The sequence below is a fragment of the Diadema antillarum genome, unplaced genomic scaffold (assembly GCF_040938485.1).
Source record: "Diadema antillarum isolate AM-2024a unplaced genomic scaffold, OU_Dant_1.0 seq00001103_RagTag, whole genome shotgun sequence".
Taxonomy (NCBI): Eukaryota; Metazoa; Echinodermata; class Echinoidea; order Diadematoida; family Diadematidae; genus Diadema; species Diadema antillarum.
This window is the reverse complement of record NW_027271919.1, coordinates 1,234,834-1,262,540: the sequence shown is the minus strand read 5'-3', so window position 1 is coordinate 1,262,540 and position 27,707 is coordinate 1,234,834. Positions and strand designations below refer to the sequence as shown.

Below are 27,707 nucleotides of genomic sequence, written 5' to 3'. Positions count from 1 at the left end.
AGACTACATCCAACCTCTGAATATGCTCCTCAACCGTGGGGGAAAATACAAGAATGTCATCCAAGTACAGAATGAGCTGACTCAAATTCAAATCACCCAGGATATATTCCATCGTCCGCTGAAATGTGCTGGGACTGTTTGTCAGTCCTTGTGGCATACGAGTGAACTCGTATAGCCCCCAGGGAACTCGAAACGCCGTCTTATCCACGGATGCTGGGTCCATCACCACCTGAAAATATCCGTGCGCAAGATCCATTGTTGAGAAGTATCTCGCCTCTCTCAGTGCCTCCAAAGTCTCCTCAATACGGGGCAAGGGAAACGAATCTTTCACTGTACGCTCATTGACTTTCCTGTAATCTATGCACAGTCTAACTGACCCATCTTTCTTCTTAACGAGTACAACAGGACTTGCATAGGGACTCTTGGATGGACGAATAATTCCTTGCTCGAGCATCTCCTGGAGCATCTTCTTGACTTCAGACATCAGAGCGGGAGGTATGCGTCTGTATGGGAGTCTGATTGCAGGCCCATCCCTCATCTGAATCTCATGTGGGACGACATTACACTCTCCCAGATCAAATGTTCCAGCTGAAAACACTGCAGCATGTTTGTCAAGCAGCTTGGCAACTTTCGCCTCTGTCTCCTTTGACAGCCCTTCTAACTTCACGCCTGGGGGTAGCTCTGCAACCTCAACTGCTATTTTGGTAGCATCCTCACGTTTTGCAGCACCACAGTTGGCATCCTCCTGCACCACTTCGCATAGTGACACCACAATTTTTTCGTCTTGCACTCCTAGCACGACTTCCGGCTTCATCGTTCCTACTGATGCCTCAGCTACTGTAGTGTTTCGCGTGAGTTGAACTTCTTCACCAGTTTCATTCGCCAGCAGTACATCAAGAGGGGAGCCAGACTCTAGGCGATGTAGTCCCTCGAAAGCTTTCACCTCTGCTTTGACCATACTTGATGTAGGATGCACCACAACATCACTTGGAAGCATGCTCCGATCCTCTGCACTCCAGTTGCAGATAACGCGCCTTACTGTGAAGGGAGGAAGAACTTCGTCACTCACCGGATGAATCTTAATGGAGCTCACATGAACGTCAGGACCCTTTGCCTCTCTTACAGGACCACCAACTGCCGTCTTCATCTCACCGAAGATGGATGGGTCGGTGATGTGTCTCAGGATGTTGCAGCCCAGCAGGATTGGGTACTTGGTATGCTTCACTGCACACGCCTGGTCTGCAACTACCAGAAAGCTTCCAGTTAGCTCTCGTCCTTTGATCTCCACAGGTACCTCCACGTATCCCTGGACTGGTATCTCGATACCTCCGACTCCTACGACATTCAAAAAGAGCCCTGCCGTATCCTGCAGCTCTCCGAGCTTACTCTTCAACTCCTCATGATAGAGCGAAGCAGGAATAATGGATGCCTCGGCACCTGTATCGACGACACATCCCACTTGCACACCTCCAATTGCTATCATACAGCATGGGCTTCTGGCAACTAATCGATCCACCAAATCAGGTTGAAATGAAGTTTCACCAGCCACTACACTCCCTCGGTTAGCTCCTGGGTGCACTGGTGTTTCAGGTGCACTGGTAGATGCTTCTGGCGCGGAGCTTGCTTCCTGCTTCTTCGTTGGGCAGTCCTTACTTGCATGCCCCTCCTTCATACAGTTGAAACACACAATATCCTTCGTACATTCCTGCTTTGTGTGGCCTTTCTGCAAACAGTTATAACATTTCAACTTGTCTCTCCCTCTCTTGGGCTGCACTCTGGGAGGATTGGTCTGTGCTTGCACGAGTGCTTGCACACTTTTTGCGAGTTGAGCCACATCCTTCTTCAGCTCGGACAGCTCGCCCTGCAAGTCGGATCCACTTTTTCCATGGTGTTGTGTGGTGGGACTAATATCCACTCGCTCCGTGAAAATCTCATTAACTCGGGGCTTCCTCACTGGCTCCTGATCCCGAAAGAAGCTCAGCACCTCTTCACGCATTTCAAGAAATGTCTTCTCTTTCGCAGCCATCTCAATCCTTCTGAGTTCACGCTGGACCCACTTTTCTTTCGCTCCTCTGACGAACCTCTCTTTAAGTGAACCATCTTTCAAGCGTTCCAATGCTTTCCGGTCATCCTCTGCTGGTGCCGCCTTCACCATCCGGTCGTACATCCGCATAAGCACACGGCTGTAGTCAGCGAGTGTTTCACCTTCCAGCTGATCTCGGTTGTGAAAAGTTTGGCTGAGAGAAGGGACAGACTCAACCGGCGCGAAGAGAGACTTTAAGACGTCAATTATTTTGTCGCTGTCTTTCCGCACATCATCACTCCTGCACAAGACCTCTTCTTTAGCCACTCCAGCTAAATTATCCAACAGCGCTTGGGCCTTGGCTTCTCCTGTAAGATTATAGTGTCTAGCATAACTAGAAAACTCATCCAGCCACTCTTGGAGTGATAACTCTCCTCGTGAAGGGCCTCGAAACTTGCTGATCTTCACTGGGGGTGGAGCGCGTTGCACATTCAATCCCTGTAACACATCGGTGAGCGCTGCAATCATCTGAGTTACGGATTCTGCCATTGCTGTAACAAAAGGCTCACAGTGGGAAAGAAAACAAATACAAACACCATAAAATCTCAGTACACAATTACTGACAATTACTTAACTACGTAAGTAACTCTAAACCACTCTGACATCCAGCTTGGATGTCTACTCGGTTGAACCACATCCAGTTCTGATCAGTCTCTGTCTATGATGCCACGCAGTCAGCATTCAATCCGCACCACCAACCAGCCTAGCTCTGTCTGGTGTTCGATAATCACGTCCTCGCCCTGATCAGTCAACGTCTCACGGTGACAATCTACGATGCCACGCAGTCAGCACTCCATCAGCACCGCCAACCAGCCTAGCTCTGTCTGGTGTTCGATGATCACGTCCTCACCCTGATCAGTCGAACGTCTCACCCAGACTTGATGCTGTCTCGCCGTCAGTCATGCACGTGACACCTGGATCCAATCAGGCTGAGGTCTCGTCCTCCGCTACGACGATGGGGTTTCTATCACTGCTCCACGTCAAAAATCCTGTCCGTGACGCCACTTGTCGGGGGATGGGGGCTGTTATGTGCCCTAGGGGGGTGGGTTGGTTTAGATACCCGAGAGTACTCAAATAAATGAGCGTACCAGTTGACCTGCAGTAATATGCACGTTTATTACCGAAGTAATAAAACAAACAAGAAACCCCAAAGTCAAACGTCACTTGTCTTCTGAACAGGTCACAACAGCTATCAGCCTCGTGCGATAAGCTGTCTCCTCACTGCTGATACACAGCGGAAATTATCAGCAGATTTCCTCCACGTGACCTGTGATTGCCTCTCCCCTTCTCTGCAGAGCAAGGTGCAATCCCCCAGACCACCGGAACTGTTTGGCTCAACACTTTCTGTGACTGATCACTCACCAAAATATCACTCCTCCTTCCAGTAAAAATCATATTCCTGGTTATTATTTTCATATTCTGAATAACCTTAACTATAATTTACAAAGCACATGCTCATTCTTTTCTCTCCCATAGCATATCTAACCCTCAACATTAATCAACAAACAGAACTATATTTTGTAACACGTGCAAGTACACATGCCCCAAAGTGGTGAAGTGAAACTAGCTGGGGAATTAGTAGCATGGGATGGCATTCCCATGGCAACTGTATGCTGCCACTGGCTAGTCCTTATCTCTCTCCAAAAACAACAGAGTGTTTGTTTCCCTGTGTGGCACTCTGTAATAAACCCTATAGGCAAACCGAGCCTGTGCAATATAATACACTTTCTCATCACAAAATTCTGTCCTCTGACACAAACAATTATTTTCTTTCAAGAATTCGACTCTCTCATGCACAGGTTATCTTCGGTTTGAACGCCAATATCAACTAGACGGAGTACTGTGTACATTAGTATGGTAAGAATTCGCGCCCGAGAGTGGTTTCTACGCTAAGAAGTATGCAACACGGACGGAAGCTAGAAAATGACCGTGCCTATTTGATGTCAAGTTCATGGTATATTTGGTTTAAAAATACACCATAAATTTATGTTAACAATATTAATTTTTCATGGATTATATATATCTAAGCTTGAAATATTTTGTTTGAAATGATAAAACCACATACTTTCACATCTTTTGATAAAATTGCAAGTAATCATTTGAACACTTAAATTGCTTTTTACAGGCACGGCTGTCAACTTGGTGAGTTGGGCATGCATGACGTAGCATCTTTTTGCCGGCTCTTACACGATCGTTTGCAGGAATTATTTTTCAAAAATCGCGTACGGAGACAGTTTTTCATTTGCACGCGTATAAACTGGTGAAAGGTTATGTTTTTTACCCTTCTTAATTATCATTACAGTGAAAATCTCAGGACTGCCTCCCTTTAAATGTATCAGTATTGTGTGTGTATGTGTGTGTGTATGTATGTGTGCGTGATGTGTGTCACATATATATATACCCAACCAGTTGTTGAATCAGAATTCTGAGAGTATATATCTCACTAAATAGTGTGATTATATCAGATACCATTTGCAATTTATCAATTTATCATTTATCGAACATGATCACGCAAAGCATTTATGCTTTGGTCTTTAGAAATGTTATCTTCTCCGTATATTGATGTACATGGAATGCAGACAAATAAACAATGATTCGTTGTCATCGAAAGCGTGTATATAAACAAGCGATGTAAGACGTGACTTTTTGCTCTTTTCTGTCTGTCTGTCTGTCTCTCTCTCTCTCTCTCTCTCTCTTCATCTCTTTTATCCCTAACTCTCTCTCCCCCTCTATCTTCTGACATATCATGTAATCGAATACAATATCATATGGAAACCAATGGAATACTCATCATCCAGTGTACAGTTCATTTATATTGTGGAACCTACAACCAGCGTACAAAAGTGTAACTTTGAAATGAATTTCGAATCTATATTACCACGACATACATTTTGTGGTCAACTGAATTAAGTAGAATTAACTGCATTCAAAATCACAAATGATATCCACTATCTTATCAAAATTACAAATGATTTCTACTCTCACGAATGATATACACTAATAGTAAATACGAACTTTACGTTATTACTCAATTTATACAATCAATAGCAAAACATTTCCACTCCTCACATCTAAGATACCAATTTCCATTTTACAATGCTGCTCAAACTTCATCAATACATACAGATAATAACATTTGCAAGGTTATACATAATCTCTTAAACATCACATTAAAAAAACATACCATTGAGCTTTAAAGGCGTAATTCGCACTTCAAACACTCACGATTGAAAACTACAATACAACGATAGCTTACAACTTACACCATGTATACACCGGTGAACAGTAAACAACAATATTCCTCTCACTGCTCTCGTAGAATGGGTTTTCAGAGGGTTAAATGGAATCACCTGTTGCATGATTGGTAATGTGCAGCGTAACAGCTACTGGAAAATTACATTAATCTTGAGCCATTACATTTTTTTTTAAGATGGTGTGATGGAATCACAACCCCTTAAACTACGCAATGACTAACACACAATATTTCATAAAAATTGTTTCTTTTTTGACCTGAGAAAAAGAACAAGAATCCATTAGATCAAGTTACTGTTTTGTGGCGATGACCTAGCAGAGACTAAAAAGAATGTGGAGACAGTTTGTACATCCGTGTTGTGCAGTTAACCTTACCCGAGTCTCATCCAATCTACACGGGTTGTGACTGTGAAACTAGTAGAATCATTGTTTATATCAATCAGGAGTTGAATTTCCTTTTTACTTAGCCAGTTTCTTGATTTGTGGGAGGTGGACTAGGCAAAGCTTAAGGAATAAAATGAACAAGTGTAGAATCTAATTACTTTCTTACTCTACATCTGACTTCTTCTAAAATGACTCTGTTCACCTGATTCGATTCCTTGTCCCGTGTTCTGCTAAATACATAAACCGAGTTTAAACCAATGTCGGGTCTAAAGTGGGTCTAAAGTGGGTTAAAACCTTGGTTTACAGTAGAATATTGGCCCTTAAGTTTACCATGGCGATGAATTACATGTCAGAGGGAGGGCTTTTTGTTTGCTTTTTTCGGGGTGTTGGATGCTGACAAAAACCTATAGGAATGTTTTCTTAGTCGGACAATTCTTGGTTGCTAAGAAGTATACAAAAATCGGAATGCAATGGTATTAATATACATGTATTGTATGTGGTTACGTTTATGCTGGGCAAGATTGCTAGCCAAATCAGACTACATGCAATGACGACCATTTACAATTTACAATTCACATCACAATGACAACACACTGGAATATTGTTCACACTTCTCTTTGATACACGATACCAAGTACTCTTCCTCATTAAAACAAAAATATTGCATAGATTACAATGTTGATGCAAAGTTATGAAAGATTGCCTTTCAGACCAATAAGATATTGCCACCACCCGTCACTGCTTGCCTCCCATTTGCTTGGGGATACAGCACAAAATTCAACATGTACACAGTTTTAAAAGACTGGCAAAACACTTGCGGCGGGTAGCGGAACGCAAAGCTAAATAACGTAAACTCACTCTTAGATAGTTAGGTTTCATAGCTGTCTTAATAATCAATATCACGTCACTGATAGTCCCATATTGGACCCCCAATGGTTAGTCAATTCTCTATTGTAGTTTACAAAATATCGACAGACCAGTTAGTGTGGAAAGACCATCTTGGCATTAATAGTAAAATGTTATCCAAATACATGTTTGAGTTGACTTAAATAGGGAAGGGTAGAATGAAACAAAACAAAATGGTAGAATCTCTGTCAAAATTATACAGGAAAAATAAAACAGTTGTCGGTGTTGTTTTTCAAAATGCATGTATACATTCAAAAAACTTGCTCACAACTCGCTAGCGATATATTATAATTTTAGTTTTTTGAAAAAATCCCTCAATCGACCAGGGTTTTGTTGCATTCCATCCCCTCCATCCGTGTTTGCTTCTGAGGATGATACAGCCCCTGATGCATGCCGAACAAGACTGTCGTCGGCAAAGTCCAGGAGCTGGAGAAACGCGTTGAGGAATTCTAGAGTTCTCACTTCAAGTTTTGGATCGTCCTCTTCCAGCCTTTCGGTGAAGTTTTCGACAAAGAAGAGTTTTGCATCCAAGGCACCGACTGCTTTGGCCTCATCCATGATGCTATCCTTCTTGCCTTGCGATTCGGCATCGTGGCGGTGGGTTAGCACTAGGACGGGGTGGCTTCCTACAATGGATGAGGCATATAGAGCTTACTCCCTTTATTCTATTCAGGTCTTTATCTCCTATATACACAATAATCATCGACGTCCTACACCATTTGTACACGAGGCAGTTAACAGTGGAAATGATGGAGTAACCATAATCCCATTAGGCCAGTTAGGCATTGCATGGTAGTGATGGTTGTTAAGATAAAGATGAAGAATCAGATGTTCCTATTGAAAACGACTGATTTAAACGTCAACTGGCTTCTATGTCCACTAACACTACCAACAATGCTATACGCAATTGATGCAAGACCACCTTTGTCAATATGATGCATACTCCAGCTTTTATTCTACTATTGGTCCTATCACTGCGCCTGTAACTAATTTTCATGATTATGATCATTATTTGCATGATACAGTAGCATAGCCAGAGGAAAGAGTGATTGTAACAATGACTTTGACGCCAATTCCATCACCATTAAGGAAAAATGACATTAAACAAGAAAGAAAAGAAGTGCAGCATTATCTATTACTTTAATTCAATGTTTCTTTAGCTAAGACTCTCCCATAAACTGGAGAAAGCGTGACATAATGAAAACCATCTAGGGCCTATGTAAAATTGAATACACAAATGTTTCGAAACATGTTACATGAAGTGCGATGTAACGACACAAATCTATATCAAGGAAATATGATATTGCATATTTCCAAGGTTATCTATAAATCTTCGACAGCACCACAAATGAAATAAATAAACATTCCGTGTATTTTTGAATATTCTTGTAGTCAAGAAGTGCTAAAATAGATGGGCACCAATATTCAAGCACTCCTGTGCTGTTTTGCTTATAGACTGTACTGACGTATCTATTGCTCTTGTTGTTTGACTTAAAGGGGATGGCTAGTAACTGATGAGTAGGAATCAGTGGGAATGCTGGGGGATGATTGTTCCAATCCTGGTGGGATTCATTTAAGAGTACATTATATATCTATTGTGAAAATTATTTGCTTCAGAATGGTCATAATATTCAAGTAATGTGCAATTTAATGTTTCCAGGTTAGCATGCCTGTACAGTGACGGGGCATTTAACTGCACATTACTTGAATATGAGACCGTTTTGAAGCAAATAATATTTACAAAACAGAAGATATAATGTACTCTTAAATGAATCCCACAAAAATTGGAACAATCATCCCCCAGTATTCGCACTGATTCGCACTGATCAGTTACTAGCCATCCCCTTTAAAATTAAATGCGGAATTATCAATTGCAATTAATGAAATCATGTAGATTAGTAGTATGAGCAAAGTGCGAGGGTAAAACTTACCAAACACCTTACGATTCCTTGAAGTGAGCTCCGATAGAAACTCGTTCAGTGAACCAATTGGCTGAAGAGAGCTAGTGTTCAAAGCAAGTAGTATAAAAAAAATGGCTATAGACTAACAACTCAGTGATAATAATCATGTAAAAGTATGGCTGGTATACAGGCATGCGGATCGTTACAAGTCTTTAAAGGTTTATAATTCATTCTTCAAAATCTTTGTTTCTTAAGTCAGTCAAAACAAGTTTCAAGTTTCAAGTTTCAAGTTTACTTGAAACTTGAAACTTGTTTTGACTGACTTAAGAAACAAAGATTTTGAAGAATGAATGAATGAACTGTTGGCAAGGTGATCATAAAATAGGTTGATGTCATGGAAACTTTTTTTTATGGAGTATTTTTTTAATATAATGTCACAGAATACCGCCCTTTGCGCATACTCTTATACAGACAGGATATTGCCAATAATTAGTCTGATTGATGTGCTTGAAATTGATTTCTTTGCACTCCAGTTGTGTTGGCGTAAATCTATTCGATGTTTTGATCTTTGAGTTAACATTTAAATAAAGCCCCATTCTTTTTTAACGAAATGTAATACAGCCCACTTTGCCAACTTCGATCGCAAACTAGACGGCAAAAAAAAAATAAAAAATAAGGAAACAAAAAACTCTATAGGTCAAACTTCCTTGATTAAATACCTATTGGTTTCTTTTTAAATGCGTTAGATCTGCCATTTGACAAGTTGTTTGAAATGACAAACGGTTTAACACCATTGCACGCTTTTAAAGCAAAGAGTACACGATGACGACACAAATGATAAAAAATTACGTAAACACAAACAAAAACACTGAGTATAGAGAAGTATAATACTCACTTGTACACTAATATTAGGCAATGTACTCCTCTGTCATCTTCACCGCCTGTTAAATGGGGACAATTTCAGCGGATTATAACATTTCAAATATATTTGGCTCATGCTGTCTTATGATTTAGTTATTAGTTTTAGTATTATTTCTTAGTGTAAAAATGATGAATGCAACATTTTGAGTTTTTTAGTAAAGAGAAAGCACGAAGTCACAAAAGACCCCAGAGACTTCAGCCTGTAATGCTACATGAAATTTCTAAAGACATGATGTGAACAAAAGACACTCAGCTGAGGGTGTGCGTCAGGTGCCAACCTCTCCCCCTCCCCCCCCCCCAAAAAAAAAAAACTGAAACGTTCACTTTCACTTTTTTGTACACTTATTCTTTAAAATGACTTATTTCACATATCGGTCTTTCGCTGGCTTTTACCTCAGAGTGCTAAGAATCTAAAGCACTATTTGATCAAAACGAAAATCTCGAGATATTGACACAATAGCTTATTTGAATAAAGAAATAGAATTAATTTAAAAAATGAAATTATGATACGGTTTATTTTAAAATAGCGTGAAATATGCTCATAAACCATTGTATAAGAACAATTATTGTTACTATTTTTTTTTCAAAAACAAATTCATCCTTCTTACCACATATCTGACCTCGTTCACAATCAGTGTCATCCCTAACTTCTTCATTTTTAATACACAGAACTTAAATCTTTATTTTTGAAGACTTTAGTAAGCATAGATATTGGTTCAATGATTCAAATTGTTGTTGAAATTACCCCATTAGTTTTCTGCTTGGGTCCAATAATGATGACATTGCGTTATGCATGGACTTATGGAAGAACTTGAACGCACAATCAATCATTTGCAGATAAAATAAAAAACCAAGCATTAGTACTTTAAAGTACATGTAATTTAAAAATGTGAGTTAGGGATACAAACAACCACTGTACAGATATGAATAGGTAAAATCGATGTTAAGTATTGTTGAATATACAAAATTTGAACAATAGTTAAAATAAAAATTGTTTCTAAACTAAATCATCTACAGATACGGTTTATTGAGAAAAATACAGATATCTCCTTTTATTTTAGGCTTTATCGAGAAAATTTTATATGAAAAGATGTTTTGTGGTACAACAGGCCTACACAAATGCATTAAATGTCATATCCTGAAAACGTTAAAATCACTGTTCCCAAAGTTTAACAGGACCTTTAAAGAGGTCATCAATTCGCTTGACATCAAGATCTTTCAATCCGCGGTTGTCCTCAACGATGATAAAGTCAGTCAGCTTGTATGGAGTGGTCTCCAGAGTAACTCCTCCTGAAGACATTTCGCCAGCAACCTCTATAGTATCGGTAAAATTTCCTGCGACATCAACAGAAGGAATAGGTTGGTGAACTTATGAATTATTCAGGTATCAAAGTAGATCCATATAGCAGTAATACGCTGATCCATATTATTGCACTACTTTGTTCAGTATAGCATCAATTTGTCCTCGTTTCTGACTTACCCATCAGTAAGATTAATTTCACTCCACCATCCACAAGCAAGGTTGTCTAAACAGCTCTTAAAGAAGCAAAAAGCTTAGGTCCTACTGGTCTCGCACTTATATATAATTCTCCAAAGACACGTGTAGACCCATTCCCATGGGACACATGTTGTAGAATAAAACCTTTAAAAAGATGTATCACATCAACAGCAACAAAAACAACAGCAATGTCTTGCGTGTTTAACGTCGTAGTCAACTAAGATTTATTTTTTTTTACATCCTGCTGATTTAGAAAGTTTTCTTCCTACTTTGAATTTTGGCATTTTTCAGGTTTTAATCTTTACGTTTATATATTTAGGATTGTTTAAAGAAAGACTTTGGTTTCCTTATGTTATCGTTTGTATGAACCCATAGCAGAGATGTGAAAAACATACGAAAATTGTAACCAAACAAATTGCAAAACTCTTGAGAAAATGTACAATCCTACGGAATACAAGAAATTAAATTCATAGGCCCCTATTCTAATCGTCGAACCAATCATTGGGTTTTTGTTTTTGTGTGCTTCTTGAAGTGCTATTGTGCTTTTCTCCATTTCAACCAATGAGAGCCACGAAAAGGCAAAACACTGTGAAACTCGGTGTTTGTTGCTAACTTTCAAAATGGCGACTGGGACTTCAGGATTGACAAATTGTGGTTCCAAGAGTATTGTTGAAGCAGAGCCCGAAGATCAGTTTACTAACCTTTGAAGGCGTAGTACACCGACCTTATGAATGAAGACTTCCCAGCTCCCGTAGGACCAATGACAGAGATTTTAACCTGGCTTGGAAGTTGCACATCACCAGCTATATAGCGTGGGGAAAACCCCCCTGGTCTATAGTCTCTGATCTTATTTCTCTTTTTTTCTGAGCAAGAGATAGAATGTAAATCAAAGAAGGAAGGTTTTATCTTTAATGCTCTATCTACAATTGTCGTGTGCTAGATTGAGATTATAAAGAATTATATACATCATTTCGGTGAAAGAGGATGATGTATAAAAAAAAAAGCCTACGACTTTTGGCCGTATGCACTGTTACAGTACATAAGAAATGTGTCTGTTCGTTGGTTGTGTTTTCTGTGAAGATGGCAAACTATCGGAATTTGAAATGATAGGTTATTATACAATAATCAAATTATATAAAAAATGGAAAATGATCTGATAATATCCTAACAATCTTGGGGACAATTCTCTTGTGATAGAGACTGTGTGGCTAGATTGAAAAAAAAAAGTATATATATATATATATATATATATATATATATTACATATATAAAATATATATATATATATATATATATATAGTTATATACTTACATTAAATAACAAAAACAGGATAAAAAGTGTTCATTTAACATAGAAGTTGTAAAGACTTACCTATTTTTGATTTCTTGGTAGGCTTTAGAGGTGTTTGATCAGTAACCGCGTCATCTTCACCATTCGGCCTATTTTTCTGCTTTCCTGAAATATAGATACATTTCATAAGTTTTATTATATCTTTGATATTTGAATAGTTTATTATGATCAGATACTTTGACAGAATATGTGACCGTGCATCACAAGACGAACAAAAAGTTGCACCAATTGATTTTACGCGAGGACTCAAAACAAAAGGCGAAACGGGTCAACCAAGTCACTATTGAGATTTTCATATTTTCTGAAAGAACTACCCTTCTTCTACATTATTCTTAAGTTTGGGATCATAAAATGAATGGGATTGTGCATTTTCAGCAGTTTTTCTACAACCCTTTTTGTAGAGTTAGTGAGATCAGGTATGTCTTAGAGGCCCCTTTTCATTTCTTGCACTGCACTCTTCACTTTCAAGTCTAGTAACTTTTGAAGGGATACTGCTTTGCAAGTTGACATTAATCATGGACAGAATCTGTTAATGGAACATGTTCAATTTTAGCTTAATCTGATAAACTCTTTATTTTTGTTGCGTCGGTGGTTTACATCCTGTTTTCCCTTGTCACATTCATCACACAGCTAGCACAGTTTGGTAAAGATTAACCGCTTGAATAGACCTTGTACTTTAGACAGTCAGACCCTTTTTTCTCAGTTCACACTTGTCTAGACTGTGCGCTTTCTTTCCAATATTTGGATAGGTTAATTTGTAGGAGAATCCATTTCAATTGAGCTATGCATCATTTTAAATCATACAGTCTGCTCTTTCAGAATCTCTCCTTAACTAAAAGTAAGTGTCTTGCGACTTTTTGTTGGTTTGTGACCCAGGGTCACATATAAGATAGAAATGCCTTGTTAGTTGGTGTGTGTGTGTGTGTGTGTGTGTGTGTGTGCGTATTTTGATGCGTCTGTGTTATTTGTCTTGAGTTAGTTGTACTTTAAGATATTTCATACTCATTACTGTTCTGAGAACATCGGCAGGATTATGTCATTTCTCCATACACGGGAGGCACTATGACTTCACGTGTGTTATCCGTTCTCACGCCAAACTTACTTCGCCAAAGGAACCAGCCGATTACTGCCACAGTCAGCCCTACCAAGATGAGTGTCACTAAAGTTCCCACGACAGCCGGCGTGGAACTCCGTCCAGGTGGCGGACTCGGATCCTCTAAGATATGGCAGCAGTAATGGTAACGAAAACAAGACGATACTAATAAACTGACAAGGACATAATTACAAGCTTACTTTTACGTTCGTTTACTTTAGTAAATATCAGACTGAAATGAAACAGTGACAAAGTTAAAATGCTTTTGTACAGAAAGGGATTAAAATTTTGACAGAGTTATGCAAGCATATACCAAGAGATTTATATTTCATCGAAACACTGGTGTTATTCGTAGACACATGTACAAACAGGATAACTGTATATTCCGTCGCTTTACATTACATTGCATCGCTTTTGCAGGGATGCAAATCGTTGTTTGGTCTTTTAAACAAGTAGACACAATATTCTTCAAGTAAATCTTATTACCTTTATTGATAAATAGTAATCAAAACTTGTCAAGGATCCTCTGATGTCAGGGATATTTTCTTTAAAAAGAAGATACATTTTTATTTAGAATATTCATAATCCGGTTGGTGTTAGTGTGAAAACATGACATTATGGAATAATATAGGCCTTCTTCGAAGTTGTGATTTCGATTGATAACTTGTTGAAATTCTATATTTATTTCTTTTTTTATATCTTCTCAGGGTCAACAGAAGCTTGCAATTTTCTGTTATCCTGGCTTCATGCTTTTGAACATGATTGTAGAACATCATACGGAATTAATGAATTTTTCCTAAAATAAGCCTTCAAACAGAAGGTCTTAGATTCGAATCTTGATGATGATTCATGGGTCGGCTTCGAGAAGAGTGTTTGCAAAATATATGCCATGCCATTCCATACTTGTAATGACTTTGATATAGAAAATAGAATTGAATGAAAAATTGGAGAGGATTTTATTTTATTTTATTTTATTTTATTTAGATGGCGTGTTGACGTACAGGTCTCCCTTTAGCTTCCACGAAATTCCATCTGCGAAGTATAGAATAGATTTCATTTATTGTTGGCCCATACAGATATTATCAGAACATCGAGAGAAATACTTTCATTGTGTAGTTTTGTAGGTGAATTTTCATTTAGTTCATTTAATTCATTTAAATCAAATATTAAAGGGGAAACTTACGGAACCTAAAAGTTTCGACGTCAACAACTCACAACTCCCCTTTGAAAATAAAGACTGGAAACCACATTACGTTTGGCTAGAAAAGTTATGCAAGGCAACTCGGTAAATACCTTGGGGTTCCTTCCGCAAAAAGACATTTAGAATGGAAGTCCCTCAAACTGATTCTCCTTTCGCTTGGCATATCCGGTCTTGACCGATGTCTGATCCAGAAATCTACAAAATAAGTTTAAAAATAAAATGATCAGAATACATGGATTTTCAACATGACATTGTCCGACAGAGATCCCCACTTTGATCACTCCAAAATCTTCGAGTGATCCCTGAGGTCACTCCAAAATGAGTGAAAATGAACATTTTCACTCGAAATTCACTCCAATTTCACTCTAAATTCACTCTTTTTTGTATTCACTCCTTCAAGAGTGAAAATTTTCTCTCGATTTTTTTTAGAGAGTACATATAAACAGTACATCCGTGTTTCATCCGGTATGTTGGATTTGAAGAGTTCTACATGTAATTAAGGGCAAGAAAAGTGTTATCATAATAAATTGTCGTACAAAAAGACGTGGACCCAGACACATGCACGCACATGGATCTAGCTCCAGCTGGGAGACATAATATAGGCCTAATAGTGATTATATTAGGTCTCCCAGCTAGAGCTAGATCCATAGTTACATGTAGGCTATTATGTATGGAATGTGTGTCTGTGTGTGTGCGTATATAGCACAATGTTATATGCTATGATTTATGTCTCCACAACTTTTGTCAATTAAAGTGTATAATTATCCATTCAATCACAATATGCTTTACTGCAGACATTACTTATCAGCTACACAATATTTTCCTAAAGTTGGATCCAGAGTTGTATTAAACACACACAGACTAAGGGTATTTCAAGTGGCAAGCCTGCTTCTTACTGGTGTAACTCGAGACACAGTCACGAGTCCCGTCTTCTCATCCACTTTCTCCTCGGGTTTCCCCGCTGGTAGCACTTCGCCAGTGAGGGCGTCGGTCCATGTTAAGTTCACTGCTGGCCGTACACCAACCACTTCACATCTTAGCTGAATCGTTGATTCTGACGGGTCGATGTAGTACACACATCTGTTGGTACCGTTTTTCCGGCAATTTTTGACTACAATCGGGGTGAGCTCATCGGCAAGTGCTTAGGTAACAAGAATGGGAAGGGCATTGACATTACTATAATAATCTTCAATTCTCCCAAGCTGTTGACTAGTCCTTGTCTTAGCAGCTGTGAAGACGCGGTAGTGTAAAGCTTATTGTACTTTTACTGTTTCACTTCCTAAACTTCCTTTGCACTCAATAACATTATTCAAAGATGATTTTTAGCGTCAAATGAAAGTGCTTGAAGTTGGAAGAGTCTTCATGATTAACTTAGTTCACGCATCATCAATAGAAACTAATGTCAAAGCAATAGATTACCACCCTTTCAAAAATTCGCATTATAATCAGAAATACGTGTCAAACATTAATGACTGCACTTAAAGTCTTGAGAATAAAAAAATATATATTTGTGACCGCAGGCAATCTTAATACTCTAAATCAACAATTTCACTGTAAACACAAGAACATCATTCTATCTTGTCAAAGAAAACTTAAGGTTATGCTTTTCATATTCATGAATGTTTGCATCGAATTGAGTATTTAATGCAAGTAGCTTACAAATTGCCCTACATCGACTTGAATAAGCAACGATTATTCATTGTCTTGTTAGTTTCCGTTATATAAAAAAAGAATCATGTACACACATAGTCGGGCTGGATTAGAATCAACAATACTCTGATTACCAGAGATTCACTGGACCACGAACTTCAGCCTGACAGACAACGCTATTTCAAATTCTTATAACATACAGCAGGTGTTGTCTATTTATTTTTCAATTCAATTCATTTATTTTCATTTTTTCCGACAAAGCATAACACAGAATAAATCCGGAATCATATCATAAGTATATACACTAGACTTTGCAAATGATAGATGATACAGATAAAGATATGCATGCATACCGGCAAAAATTAAAAAATATGCTTCAGTTGATTAAAAAAAAGAAATGAATTGAGAGGTCCAATAAAAGCATGTTTGTATATTCTGAAACACTCAAGAGATTCTTATGAAAATACTTATTTTATCATAATCTTATTATCAATACTTCATAAATTCTTAAGTCGTATTGTTTTTTACAACAACTGACTGGCAAATTGCCTTACATCGACTTAAATAAGCACTTATTATTCTGTGTGTTGATAATTAGCCATGATATCTTGTTTATTTACGTTGATGTCGTCCAGTTTGCAATAAAGGTTATCTTGCTAACGGACATGGAACAAACTGACGTAGTCTTACCCACGACTCTGAGGTGAGTGTAGTTCGTCATCTGATCTGGATTCCATGCCACACGACATGAATACGTTGTCTCATCTTGGACAGACACATTGTGTATCATCAGAGAAAACTCGGAGGTGATTTCGAACCTTGGTCCTGCCCTAGCTATGTCTTCTCCACTGAAGTGCTGTACCACAATTCTTGCATTGTTATCCGGGGCTCCGGTGAAATTGTGTTGATACCAGAAGACTGCGAAGGGCGGTCTTGAAATCTGGCACGGGAGTTCCACTGATCTACCCCAGTAGGCGGTTACAAACGGTTTCGTGCTCACCGAGTCCTGTCCTTTTGTCACTGGTCACAGAATTAATGCCGGTGGGGGGGGGGGGGGGGGGAGGGGAAAGAGAACGGAGAGTGAATTCTTTAAAGTCATTTATACTTCGGAATTAACAACATGCCGACTGAGAGTGCAAAACATTATGATTTTACTGAATGAGTCTTCACCGATGACCACTCGAGAAATGAGAAGACTATGTGGATTTGAATTGGGAAGTTTAAATTTGTGATCAGAATTGAAAAAAAAGGAAGGTAGGTATGCTTAGTCTCGTACGCTAATATCAAAGTTGGTTTAATTATGACGAAAGTATTCTGCAAGGATATTAATGATGATGATCATTTAATAATAATAATAATAACCAATAATATCTATATAATAGCGGGAGTCATTTTTACCACATCATTACATACAGCGTCCAACAATTTCTCGCAAGCTTTATCTTCTTGGGGGTCTTTTTTTTTTTTCCAGAGGATCCGAAGGGAAAAGAGTGATAAGATACAACCCCATGCATCCAAATGAGAGAAATGAATTGATTCTCTAGTGGGTTACCAACATCTTGTTCAGTTGTACTTCTAGTTTGAGTAATTTCTCTTTAGTTTACATGATGAAATCAGTTATTTTCAAATCTATGTCTCCTTCGTTATGGAATTCTTTCCACCTGTTTTCCTTCCTGCTAATACGCGGCTAGCAGCACAAATTATACAGCAGTAAGTATTGAAGAGCTTCTTAATTGGAAAACAGATTTATTTGTTAAAGTGATTAAGATCATCACCAAATATTACATTAGTTACATAACAAATATTCATCAAGAATATTTGTTGAAACATCACATGTATCTTAGCTATTTATTTTCTTTGTGTTTTTTCAGCGGCTTTACTCTCAGATATCTCAAATTGATACATATAGAATATTTGTTTTTGCATAAAATATCTCTTCAATGACTAACTCGTGTCTGATGTCTACAATGCAGTCATCGTGTACAGTGACAATGCGTCTAGGATGAGATCATACATCCCATATCCTTGTTCCACACTCCTTCCTGCTATTTTGCCTTTAATTATGTTTGCACATCAACACATGCCTGTGTATAAATGCGCATGTGTTTGTGTGTATATGTTTGTGCAAAGTTTTTGTGGAGCATGTGTCAGTTGGCGGCAGGGAGGTGATTGGCAGTGACTACATTAATGAAGCTTGAAGAATCTATGTAAAGTCATACTTGTATTTCATGAAATAACTTATATCAACTTAAAATTCGTTAACAGTTGCAATCAAATTCGTAAGCAATCGTTAAATCCAGGCGAAACCTAAAATTCCCTAGAATTCGCTATGTTCGCAAACATTCGCCCTCAGTGACATACCCTTTAAAGGACATGTTAACCTTTCAGAGAAATGTGGGTTAATTGAATCTAGCAATATTAACAGAACACATCAATGAGAGTGAGAAAAATTGGATTGTTCGTTCAAAAGAACTTTATGCATTTTTTGAAGTTTCTGCTCAGTCACAGCTGAATGTAAAGACTTAGCTCGATATTTCACGTTTGTACAACGATATGAAGAAAGTAAAAAGAAAATTCAAGATATTTTCACTTTTCCCGCGTAACAGAAGAACTCTCGACTTATCTCTTTCAGAAGGCAAGGGGAATAATATTACCCCTTAACACATGTCAGTAACATGTCAAAGAAAATGTGCACTTTATTAAAAAAGTAAAGTTTTGTGAAATTCTCTTTTTATTTTCCTTATATCGTTCTGCGGATGTGACATCATATACGTACATTGAAGTAGTCTTCAAAGCAGTGATTGCGCAGAATCGTGGACTATGATAGAAACAATCACTGTAAAAATTTGAATCCGCATTATAAATGTTACGTATAATACTTAAAATGTGAACAATAGTTATAATAAAAATGTTTCCAGACTAAGCCGTCTGCAGTTACGGTTTATTGAGAAAAATGCTGATGTCTCTTTATATTTTAGGCTTTATTACAAAACTGTTATATGGTAGGAAGTTATGTGATAGAACAGACCTACACATATGCAACAAATGTGATATCTTGAAATTTTTTTAAATCACGGTTCCCAAAGGTAAACAGGACCTTTAAGATAACCAAAGGTCTTTTCCTGTGCAGTTTGACTCAGAACGGCAATGCGGTAATCGTAATCTCTAGAACTTTGTTTTGTTGTTTGTAGTTTGCATTTTGCACGGTAGTTGTGAAAGTCATTGGGAAATGTTCCGAGCGGGAATTCCCATTTCCCAACAATAACGTCACTCCGCATTGCACGTCTCTCACGTGGTCACATAGGCCAATCATACAGAGCCGGCTTACTGCCGTCTCATAATTATCATAAACACATAGCAATTATCATTAGGAAGAGCTCTATTTCACCAAGATTACAGTCACATGGTTTTGCTTTGGATTCTTGACTATCCATTTATTGTCAAATTAACATTGATTAACTGAAAAATATTGCAACGCTCGAGTTATTTCATTTTTTCCCTTCTTTAATAGCAAACAAAATAAATTTCAAGATACTGGAATCTACCTGATCTACCTGCAGCAGCGGCTTTATGCAGAGAAAGTTAATTTTCAGACATCTCCCAAAAATGAGTTCCTCGATTTTTCTCACTCTCAAGAGTTTCAAGCAATGAGCAGAGAGCAAGAATAGGTTCTACGCTTCTTTTTGTGTCTATGAGTGTAGTTACACACTGCCTGATTTTATATTTTTGTTTGCTCAAACGTCTTAGAGATCGCAATAGAAGGCGAATATAGAAAAATAAACACGACTCAAATATCATGCATCCCACTGACACTTGTCGGGAAGCTCTACGACATTCGAGGTGTAGCTTTAAGCCAAGGCATGGTGCTGAATTTGTTTGTTTGGTTGCTTCCCTTTATATTCCTAAATGCGCCTCAATCCATGGCCAGTTGAATTTACAGGATGCGGTCTAGTCCTGTAAAACTATGCTGAAATATTGAATCCCAACCTATATCATCCTTCATTTACCCGCTCGCACCCCGGCCGCGGCCCGTTCCACAATGCTAATGTGGTATTCCCCAACGACAATTCCCTTCTGACATTGAAATGCCGCATCATTGTCTAGTGGGCTTTATTCATAAAAATCAGACATTTAAGTGCTGAACTATTGAAATTGCACTGCACTCAGTGGACATAGTTCCAGCACATTTATTTTCATATTTCACTTTACATTGATGTATCATTCATGTACTACACCCCCGAAAGACAAACAAACAACTAAGATATTAAGTATGAAGTGCAGTGGATCATGACTAGAAGGTGTGTCATGGTTCGAGAACTACATAAATCCAGAGCTTGTTCTCAATAAGATTTGCAATATGAAGGAACCTCAAAATCATAGCTTGTAAATGCGGGTTCAAGGAAGCAAATGCCAATGTGAAGACGTCTCGCAAGAGAGATAAGACACAAAGTGTCTCAAAGTGATCTCACTTTGTGTATTAGCGAAAGCAGACAGACCCCTCCCCTCTCCTTTCTCCTATCCTATCTCTATGCAAGTCATCCCTCCCCTTATTTTCCTATATATTATGTGTTATGTACGAGGGCTGCATGTAAATCAAGCAATGCTTAAGCTGTAGCCCTTCTGCGTTATTCATTGCATCACTGATATGTTCTGTTGTACATTGTAAAGGCAATGAAGAAACTGTATTGCTGTACATTCTAAATGTAATGAAGAAACTTACCTTGTTAGCACTTAATGTTTATGTATATCCATTTGTATGTATGGTACCATTAATGTTATGTGTATGTATCTGCATGAGCAATGATATAATGCAGGAACCAATAATAAAATCAAATCAAATCAAATCAAAAAGTACTGATTACATTTTATATGAAAGCTAAAATAGCACGGCTGTTTACAAAGTGAAAAAGAAGTAAAGGAAATTGAAAAAAAAAGAAGGTAGTTAGGAAGATGAAAAAACAATTATAAGAACTAGTGGAACAAAAAAAAAAACCTGACATAAAGCAAACAACTATATCTGCTATCCAGTTCATAACGAATTCAAAGTATGACAATGAATTAGTGTAATGATGATATTGGAAGCTAAACGCTGAAACAAGAGGCAAAGCAAGCGAACCTTTTAAATTGATCTGCCATGTAGTGCCATGCGTTGAGACAGGACAATAAATTTGAGATAACAGGTTAAAGGGGATGGCTAGGGGGCTTACTGATCAGCGGGAATGCTGGGGGATGATTGTTCTGATTCTTGTGGGATTCACTTAAGAGTACATTATATACCTATTAATGTGTGAAAATTATTTGCTTCAGAATGGTCTCGTATTCAAGACTGCAGTTTAACGCCCTGTCACTGTGCAGGCATGATATCCTGGAACCATTAAACCGCACATTACTCGACTATGAGACCATTCTGAAGCAAATGATTTTTCACACAACAATAGATATATAATGTACACTTAAATGAATCCCACAAGGATTGGAACAATCATCCCCCAGTATTCACACTGATTCCCACTGATCAGTTACTAGCCATCCCCTTTAAAGGGTTCTAATCAGTTTTAATTTTTGAATGGCATTGCCTTTGAATTTTGTTTGCAAATTAACAGAGAAGATCATTTTGATTAAACGTTTCATTGTATGCCTAAATATTTCTTTGTTGGAAATGAAATAAATCAACTTGAACTTGAACTTGAAATGATATAGATAATACCATTTTAAGAGGAATTCTAAGATTATTAGATAAAAATCAGTTTTACAATGGCTGAGACATCAAAAAAAATAACAAAGCGATCCTGATAAATAAAAGGTGGATCCCACCTTTTATTAGGATTGCTCTGTTTTGCAAATCTCAGCCATTTCAAAACCAATTCTCATCAAAGACACGTTGAATCTCTCTTGGAATTACACGCCCTTTAATATTTCATAAGAGGTTTCTCATAATCTCACAAAAAAAAATGTAAGAAACGTGAAGTTACGTCTCAGCAAAAACTATACAATCCTTTTAAATCTCCGGGAACTAGATTCCAAAATTAAATTTAAAGGTTAAAAAAATTGTTTTCTGACCTTGGAGTGTTCGAGTACGTGGAAGGTGAAATGACTGTTGTCTTTGTCATGATTGCTTGTGGGGTAAGCATGGACTGTATTCATCCAGTCGCGGAACGACCATTCTTTTTCACCATTCATTATTATTTTTGTTAATTACATAAATACAAATGATAGTGAGTAGTGAAAAACATGATGTGAAACAATGGATATAATAATGAATCAAGTGATCATGAATGGTAGATAATGAATAAAGTGATGAAAATCTGGTTCACACGAATAGCAATTGACAGAGAACAGAATGTTTTATCGATAACTGCTCCATATTTAGAAATAGGAAAATGTAAAGAGAATTTGTATTATGTAACATCCAATTGATTTAATAGCTAATTGATCAAGCAGGAAGGAGTATATGCCCGGTGTTATCTTTACTTGAAAAGTGTATCTGGGATGAAGATAATGTGAAATCGTTGTTTTGTAAGCTAATTGGTTAAAGTAAGAGATAACAGCTTGAAGGAAATTTAGTGCTACAGTATAATTAATTACCGGTAAAGATGGAATTATCTTAGTGAGAATATAGGCTAATTCTAAGAGTGATGTTTGTCAAACAGATGAGGGTATGAGACATGCCCTTTGGACTTAATATTCATCAAGTCCAAAAACTTAATCTTGTTTTAGAAGATTTTGGAATAATTTATGTCTTCTTGTTACTCCAATGGGTTTCTAATTTTCATGTAGGCCCTAAAAATCAATATTCAAGTTGCACTTTTATTAAAGCCCAATGAAGAGGAGGAAGTAGATGATTTTATGAATACAGTGCACTCCCGTTATAACATACGCGGCTATAACGAAATTTAGGGTACAACGAAGTGAAAGACATTGCCCAAAATTATTATCTAGATATCTTCATACGCTTCCGTTGTCCGGATATAACGAATTTTCGACATATCTAAAGAAATTACTGGTCCCGAGGACTTCGTTTTAACGGGAGTAGTCTGTATAGCTTTTTGCTGTTTTATAAATTGATATTCGTATACAAGGACCAACAGGTCATTTAAAGGTGTTGATTACACATAATGAAGATTGAGATATAAATTTCTTACCAAATGAGAGCAAAAGGCTTGAGGTAAATAATAGAGAAACATTGTACCATAGTTGGTGTAGGCCTACCTTTTTATGCATATTGTACATGTGCTAACTTACATGGAAATACTGAGTATCAAACGCTTAACATCAGTTATCCTATACTATAATACTCGAAGTTGTTGTTGTTGTCGCGGCCTTATGTATTTCCTGTTTTATTTCGGCGTTGCTGGTTTCTCTATCTCCTCCCGAGCCGTCGGCTCCGGGCAGCTGCGACCGGTGCCGTCGGCCGCAGGAGAGTATCCTACATCGAATGGCGTGGGTTTCGTCCCCTCTCCGCCTCCGTGTCGACGTCGAGGACGAAAAAGAAAAATTAATTAGCTACATGCATAATGCATTTTTGTGCGTGACGAAAGAGCCGAGCGTTTCAATATTCACGGAACCTGCGCTGGCCTCCTGCTTTCTCGATCTTCCATCTTTTAGCTTGCAGAGACACTGGGGGATACTAAAGATGATGGTGCAGCGAAATCTCTGACATCTTCCGGCGGACGCGCACGCACACACACAATGTACCTCGCAGAACTCTATACACACTCTACACTGTGTGTATATAGGTATGTGATGTACCTTTGCCTCCGCCTGTTACGTGTACTGAATGTATTGACGACGGTTACACGAATCTGTGTGTGCGTGATATGGACTACAAGGGCATTTACGTACAGTTCGCCATTATTGGCGTCCCCAAATGAAAACAACGAACGTTGGTTATGTAATTGTATTTTGCACAACTGCAGAATACTATATGCAGCTCAGGTACGTCATTTAGTTTGCTCGCCGTTTGCTCTCAAGTCCGGTGTCATTGTACGCAGACTGTTTAGGACGCGGCTAATTGCCGATCGTACCCTTACATATCAGATTACACGCGCAGCTGTGTCCATTCGTTTACTGCAGAGCTGCTGTAATCATACATATTCATAAGATGAGCGGACGTAGAGGAAAACCTCGCTTTGCCGACCGCCTATTTTTAAAATTGCAAGTGGAAATAGAATGTGTGGTTCTATGGTCTATCAAACCAAGTTTTGGTGACAAAAAAAAAGAGGGAGCAAATGAAGACGAATGCAGTGATGTATATATTCTTCTTTCTTCCATAACATGGGAAAAATATTAAAGAAAAAAAAATACGAGGTCGTGAGAACCTACCCACGGGTGCATATTAAACCTGATGACTATGATCTCCCCCTCCCCAAATGATAACAATGATGATAATAATAATAATAATAATAATGATAGGGATAATGATAATAATGATATAATAATAACAATAATAGGAGCAATAATTGTAGGCCTAATATTAATTATGATAATGTACAATCTGAAGCAGATGTAGTTCTATATTAATATGATATATCAAGCCAAGTTTTGGTGATTAAAAACAACAAGGAGGGAGCAAAATTATGAAGACGAAAATATCTTATTTTTCTCTCATAACGTGGGGAAAAGAAACATGAAAAAAAAAACACAAAACAAACCGAGGCCTTGAGACCAGCCGTGGATTCCCGCGGGTGCCCGCGTGGATGCAAGAGCAGGGGGTAATCAAAGTCATAGTGTTAATATCTTCCCGTTTCGACGGGAACAACCTGTGGGCAGAACTTTCGGGGAATCTCATTTGCGTTTTTGGTAATTTTTCCCTGAATGTTTTTGTTTTTTGCCCTGCGGAGGTGGAAATGTGTGTGTGCGTGAGGGGGGGGGAGGGGTGAGGGGCAACAAGACAACTGTTGGACTTCAACGGGTGCAAATAACCCCTCGAAACTCAAGTTCTATAATAAAAGCAAGTAGTGGCGGGAATGATCCCTACCAATTAATGGACCGGATCGCCTGGCATATACTACAAAAATGTATTATAAAATTTCTGGGAAGGGTGGTCATTTAGAAGACAGCACAATTAACGAAAGAATGAGAAGACTTTTCTTTTTATTTCTTCAATAAAAATGTGCAAAATCGTATTATGAGAAAAAAAAAATAAAACCCCTCAGACCCGTGGATTTCCACGGGTGCAGCTAGTAATGAAGAATACTCTAACGACGTGAGCCTTGTTAGCAAGGCTCTTGAATATGACTGCAGATTTCAAAAATCAGAAGTCTGTTAACGATCCTCTTTAATCAACATTGATCAAGATTTAACCGTCATTCAAAAAGACAGTTATTTATGGGCAATACTGACATGGAGGCAGGTTATATGATATTGAACTGTCTATATGACTAACAACGCCTCTTTTATACACACCCTTTAGGCACCATCTATACAAAGTTACGAGGCAGCTATTTCTGCATAAGACAAATCTGATTTCAAATTTTCCTTACTTTATTCCTTTATTAATTTTTCGGTCTTTTCAGTGTGCTAGTAAATTTCATAATGATATCTACTTTCATAGTCAAGTGAATAGCTTGGACTTAGCATCAATAACGTATGCTTTTTCGGTAATGTTTAAACATAAGAAAGACCACGGAACGAAGAGGCAGCACACTTCCATCACCCCCTCCCCCAACACACACACACACACACACACACACACACAAGGAATTGATTTGTTATTGTATGTGAGTGCGTATGTTATCATTATTATTACTTTTGTTATCATTATAATTATTATTATTATTATTATGGTTTATTCGGTAAAAACAAAAGACAAAAAACTTACAAACTCGTAGCCCGGAGGCTAAGTTACATTGCAATGTCATATAAATACTTCGAAATTAAATAGAATATATTGAACTTTCATACATAATATCCATATCAGTAATCACGATTGAATATGAATAATTAATTGCACAAAATTTTACCAAAAATACAGAAGCATTACACACCATCCTTCATCATTCTACTTAACAGGACAAAAAGATACATATACGTATAACCTGCCAAATTATACTCTAAAGATATACTTAGTACAAAACATTAGGATTTTAAAAAATGGACCAATTCCACATAGAAAAATAAATGAATCTATATAATACATCACCATTGTATGAATTCTGTACAACAATCATGCCCTAGATTTATTCATAAATAGGGGGAATCAAATAAATACATAATCAGCTAATGTAATAACTACACACCTGCTATGAACCGCTGCCTCTACACTGTTAATGGACTTTGGAGTTGCAATTTGTCCTGCTTAGATCACTGTGCTTTTGATACTACGAGGGTCTAAAGGCAAAGTGCACACACACTCATGTTGCATTACACTACAACGTGCCACTCCTATTTGCTTCCTGTTCATGGCAGTCATACTTGCTTGCCGTTAAGATTAAGACATATCAGTCCACAACTCACCCCGTGCAGACGATGCGACAATCACAAGGACGCAAAGCAGGAAAATCTTGGAAGATTCCATCTCTTTGAATGCAGAATATCAGACGGTGAAGATAGTAATAAGCGTTTCAAAGCACACTGTGAATAAACTAGTGTCAACAGCAGTGTCATTCATGTGATCTCTTTACCTTACCAGTTAGCATGCAGGCATAAAACAGACGCGGATAAATTTCGGGGATTCCCCGATTGCTCACAATGCATACGTATGCCGATGCGTGCGCAGTTGCTTTGGAGTGCAAAACCTCGTAACCTCGCAAACGTCTTACCCGTAAAGGGTCCTTGCAACCCACACAGTCCTCTATTGATGCATTTTGGTCTGTACATAACCGGACCATTAAAACCTTCATGAAAATATTCATCATATTATTATTTGTCTTTTTTCTTCCTTGTTTTTTCTTGCACCTTGTTAAAAGGGTGGTATAGTCTCTGTTGTGATGGGAATACAGGTTGTAAGTTTTTATAAGATCATTTGAAACCATTTATATGGAATATTAAAAGGCATACAATTTTAAGAGGAATTAATTGGGTTGTTTTGGTAAAAATTGGTTTTGAAAATGGCTGAGATATCCAAAAGGAAATTAAATAAAATGGGCCTAATAAAAGATGGGTCCCAATTTTTATTAGGACCTTCTTGTATTTGGCTATCTCATGTAATTCAAAACCCATTTTCCTCAAATAAACTTTTAATTCCTTTTAGAATACATGTACATGGTTGCTAATCGTCTCAGAAAAAAAAATAAACCTGAATCTCCATGTGAACCAAAACTATACTATCCCTTTAAGCTCCATCTCTAAAAAGAAAAAAAAATCAAAATCATCTTCATTCATTTGCTAGCTGTGACATTATCCTCCTGAAACACTTGAGCTGAAGAATAGACACAGTTATTATTACGTCAAAAATTTGTCAAAAACTTTTGCACGAAAAAGAACATTATTGTGATGCTGTTGTGGATAAGTGCAGGTATAGTAATAC

General features: G+C 37.8%; 1 protein-coding gene and 1 long non-coding RNA gene across 2 annotated transcripts; both read right to left on the bottom strand.

Moving 5' to 3' along the window:
- Positions 1-7,220: 7,220 nt before the first annotated feature.
- Positions 7,221-9,534, bottom strand: LOC139743712 (uncharacterized). The gene is made up of 3 exons (XR_011711775.1): positions 9,422-9,534; positions 8,557-8,627; positions 7,221-7,251 (listed from the first exon to the last, which is right to left on the bottom strand). It is a non-coding gene; the product is annotated as an uncharacterized lncRNA (long non-coding RNA).
- Positions 9,535-12,317: 2,783 nt separating this feature from the next.
- On the bottom strand, positions 12,318-26,841 carry LOC139743711 (uncharacterized). The gene is made up of 6 exons (XM_071654169.1): positions 26,696-26,841; positions 16,931-17,260; positions 15,487-15,731; positions 14,683-14,785; positions 13,399-13,512; positions 12,318-12,401 (listed from the first exon to the last, which is right to left on the bottom strand). Exons 1-4 carry the CDS (start codon positions 26,754-26,756, stop codon positions 14,726-14,728), a joined length of 696 nt encoding a protein of 231 aa, XP_071510270.1. The 5' UTR covers positions 26,757-26,841; the 3' UTR covers positions 12,318-12,401; positions 13,399-13,512; positions 14,683-14,725.
- Between the last annotated feature and the right edge of the window lie 866 nt (positions 26,842-27,707).

Coding starts and splice junctions, on each gene's coding strand:
- LOC139743711 (XM_071654169.1), bottom strand. CDS start 26,756: ATGGAATCTTCCAAGATTTTCCTGCTTTGCGTCCTTGTGATTGTCGCA. Junction 17,261..26,695: donor TGTCGCATCGTCTGCACGGG/GTGAGTTGTGGA, acceptor TTCTGTGACCAG/TGACAAAAGGACAGGACTCG. Junction 15,732..16,930: donor CACTCACCTCAGAGTCGTGG/GTAAGACTACGT, acceptor TTGTTACCTAAG/CACTTGCCGATGAGCTCACC.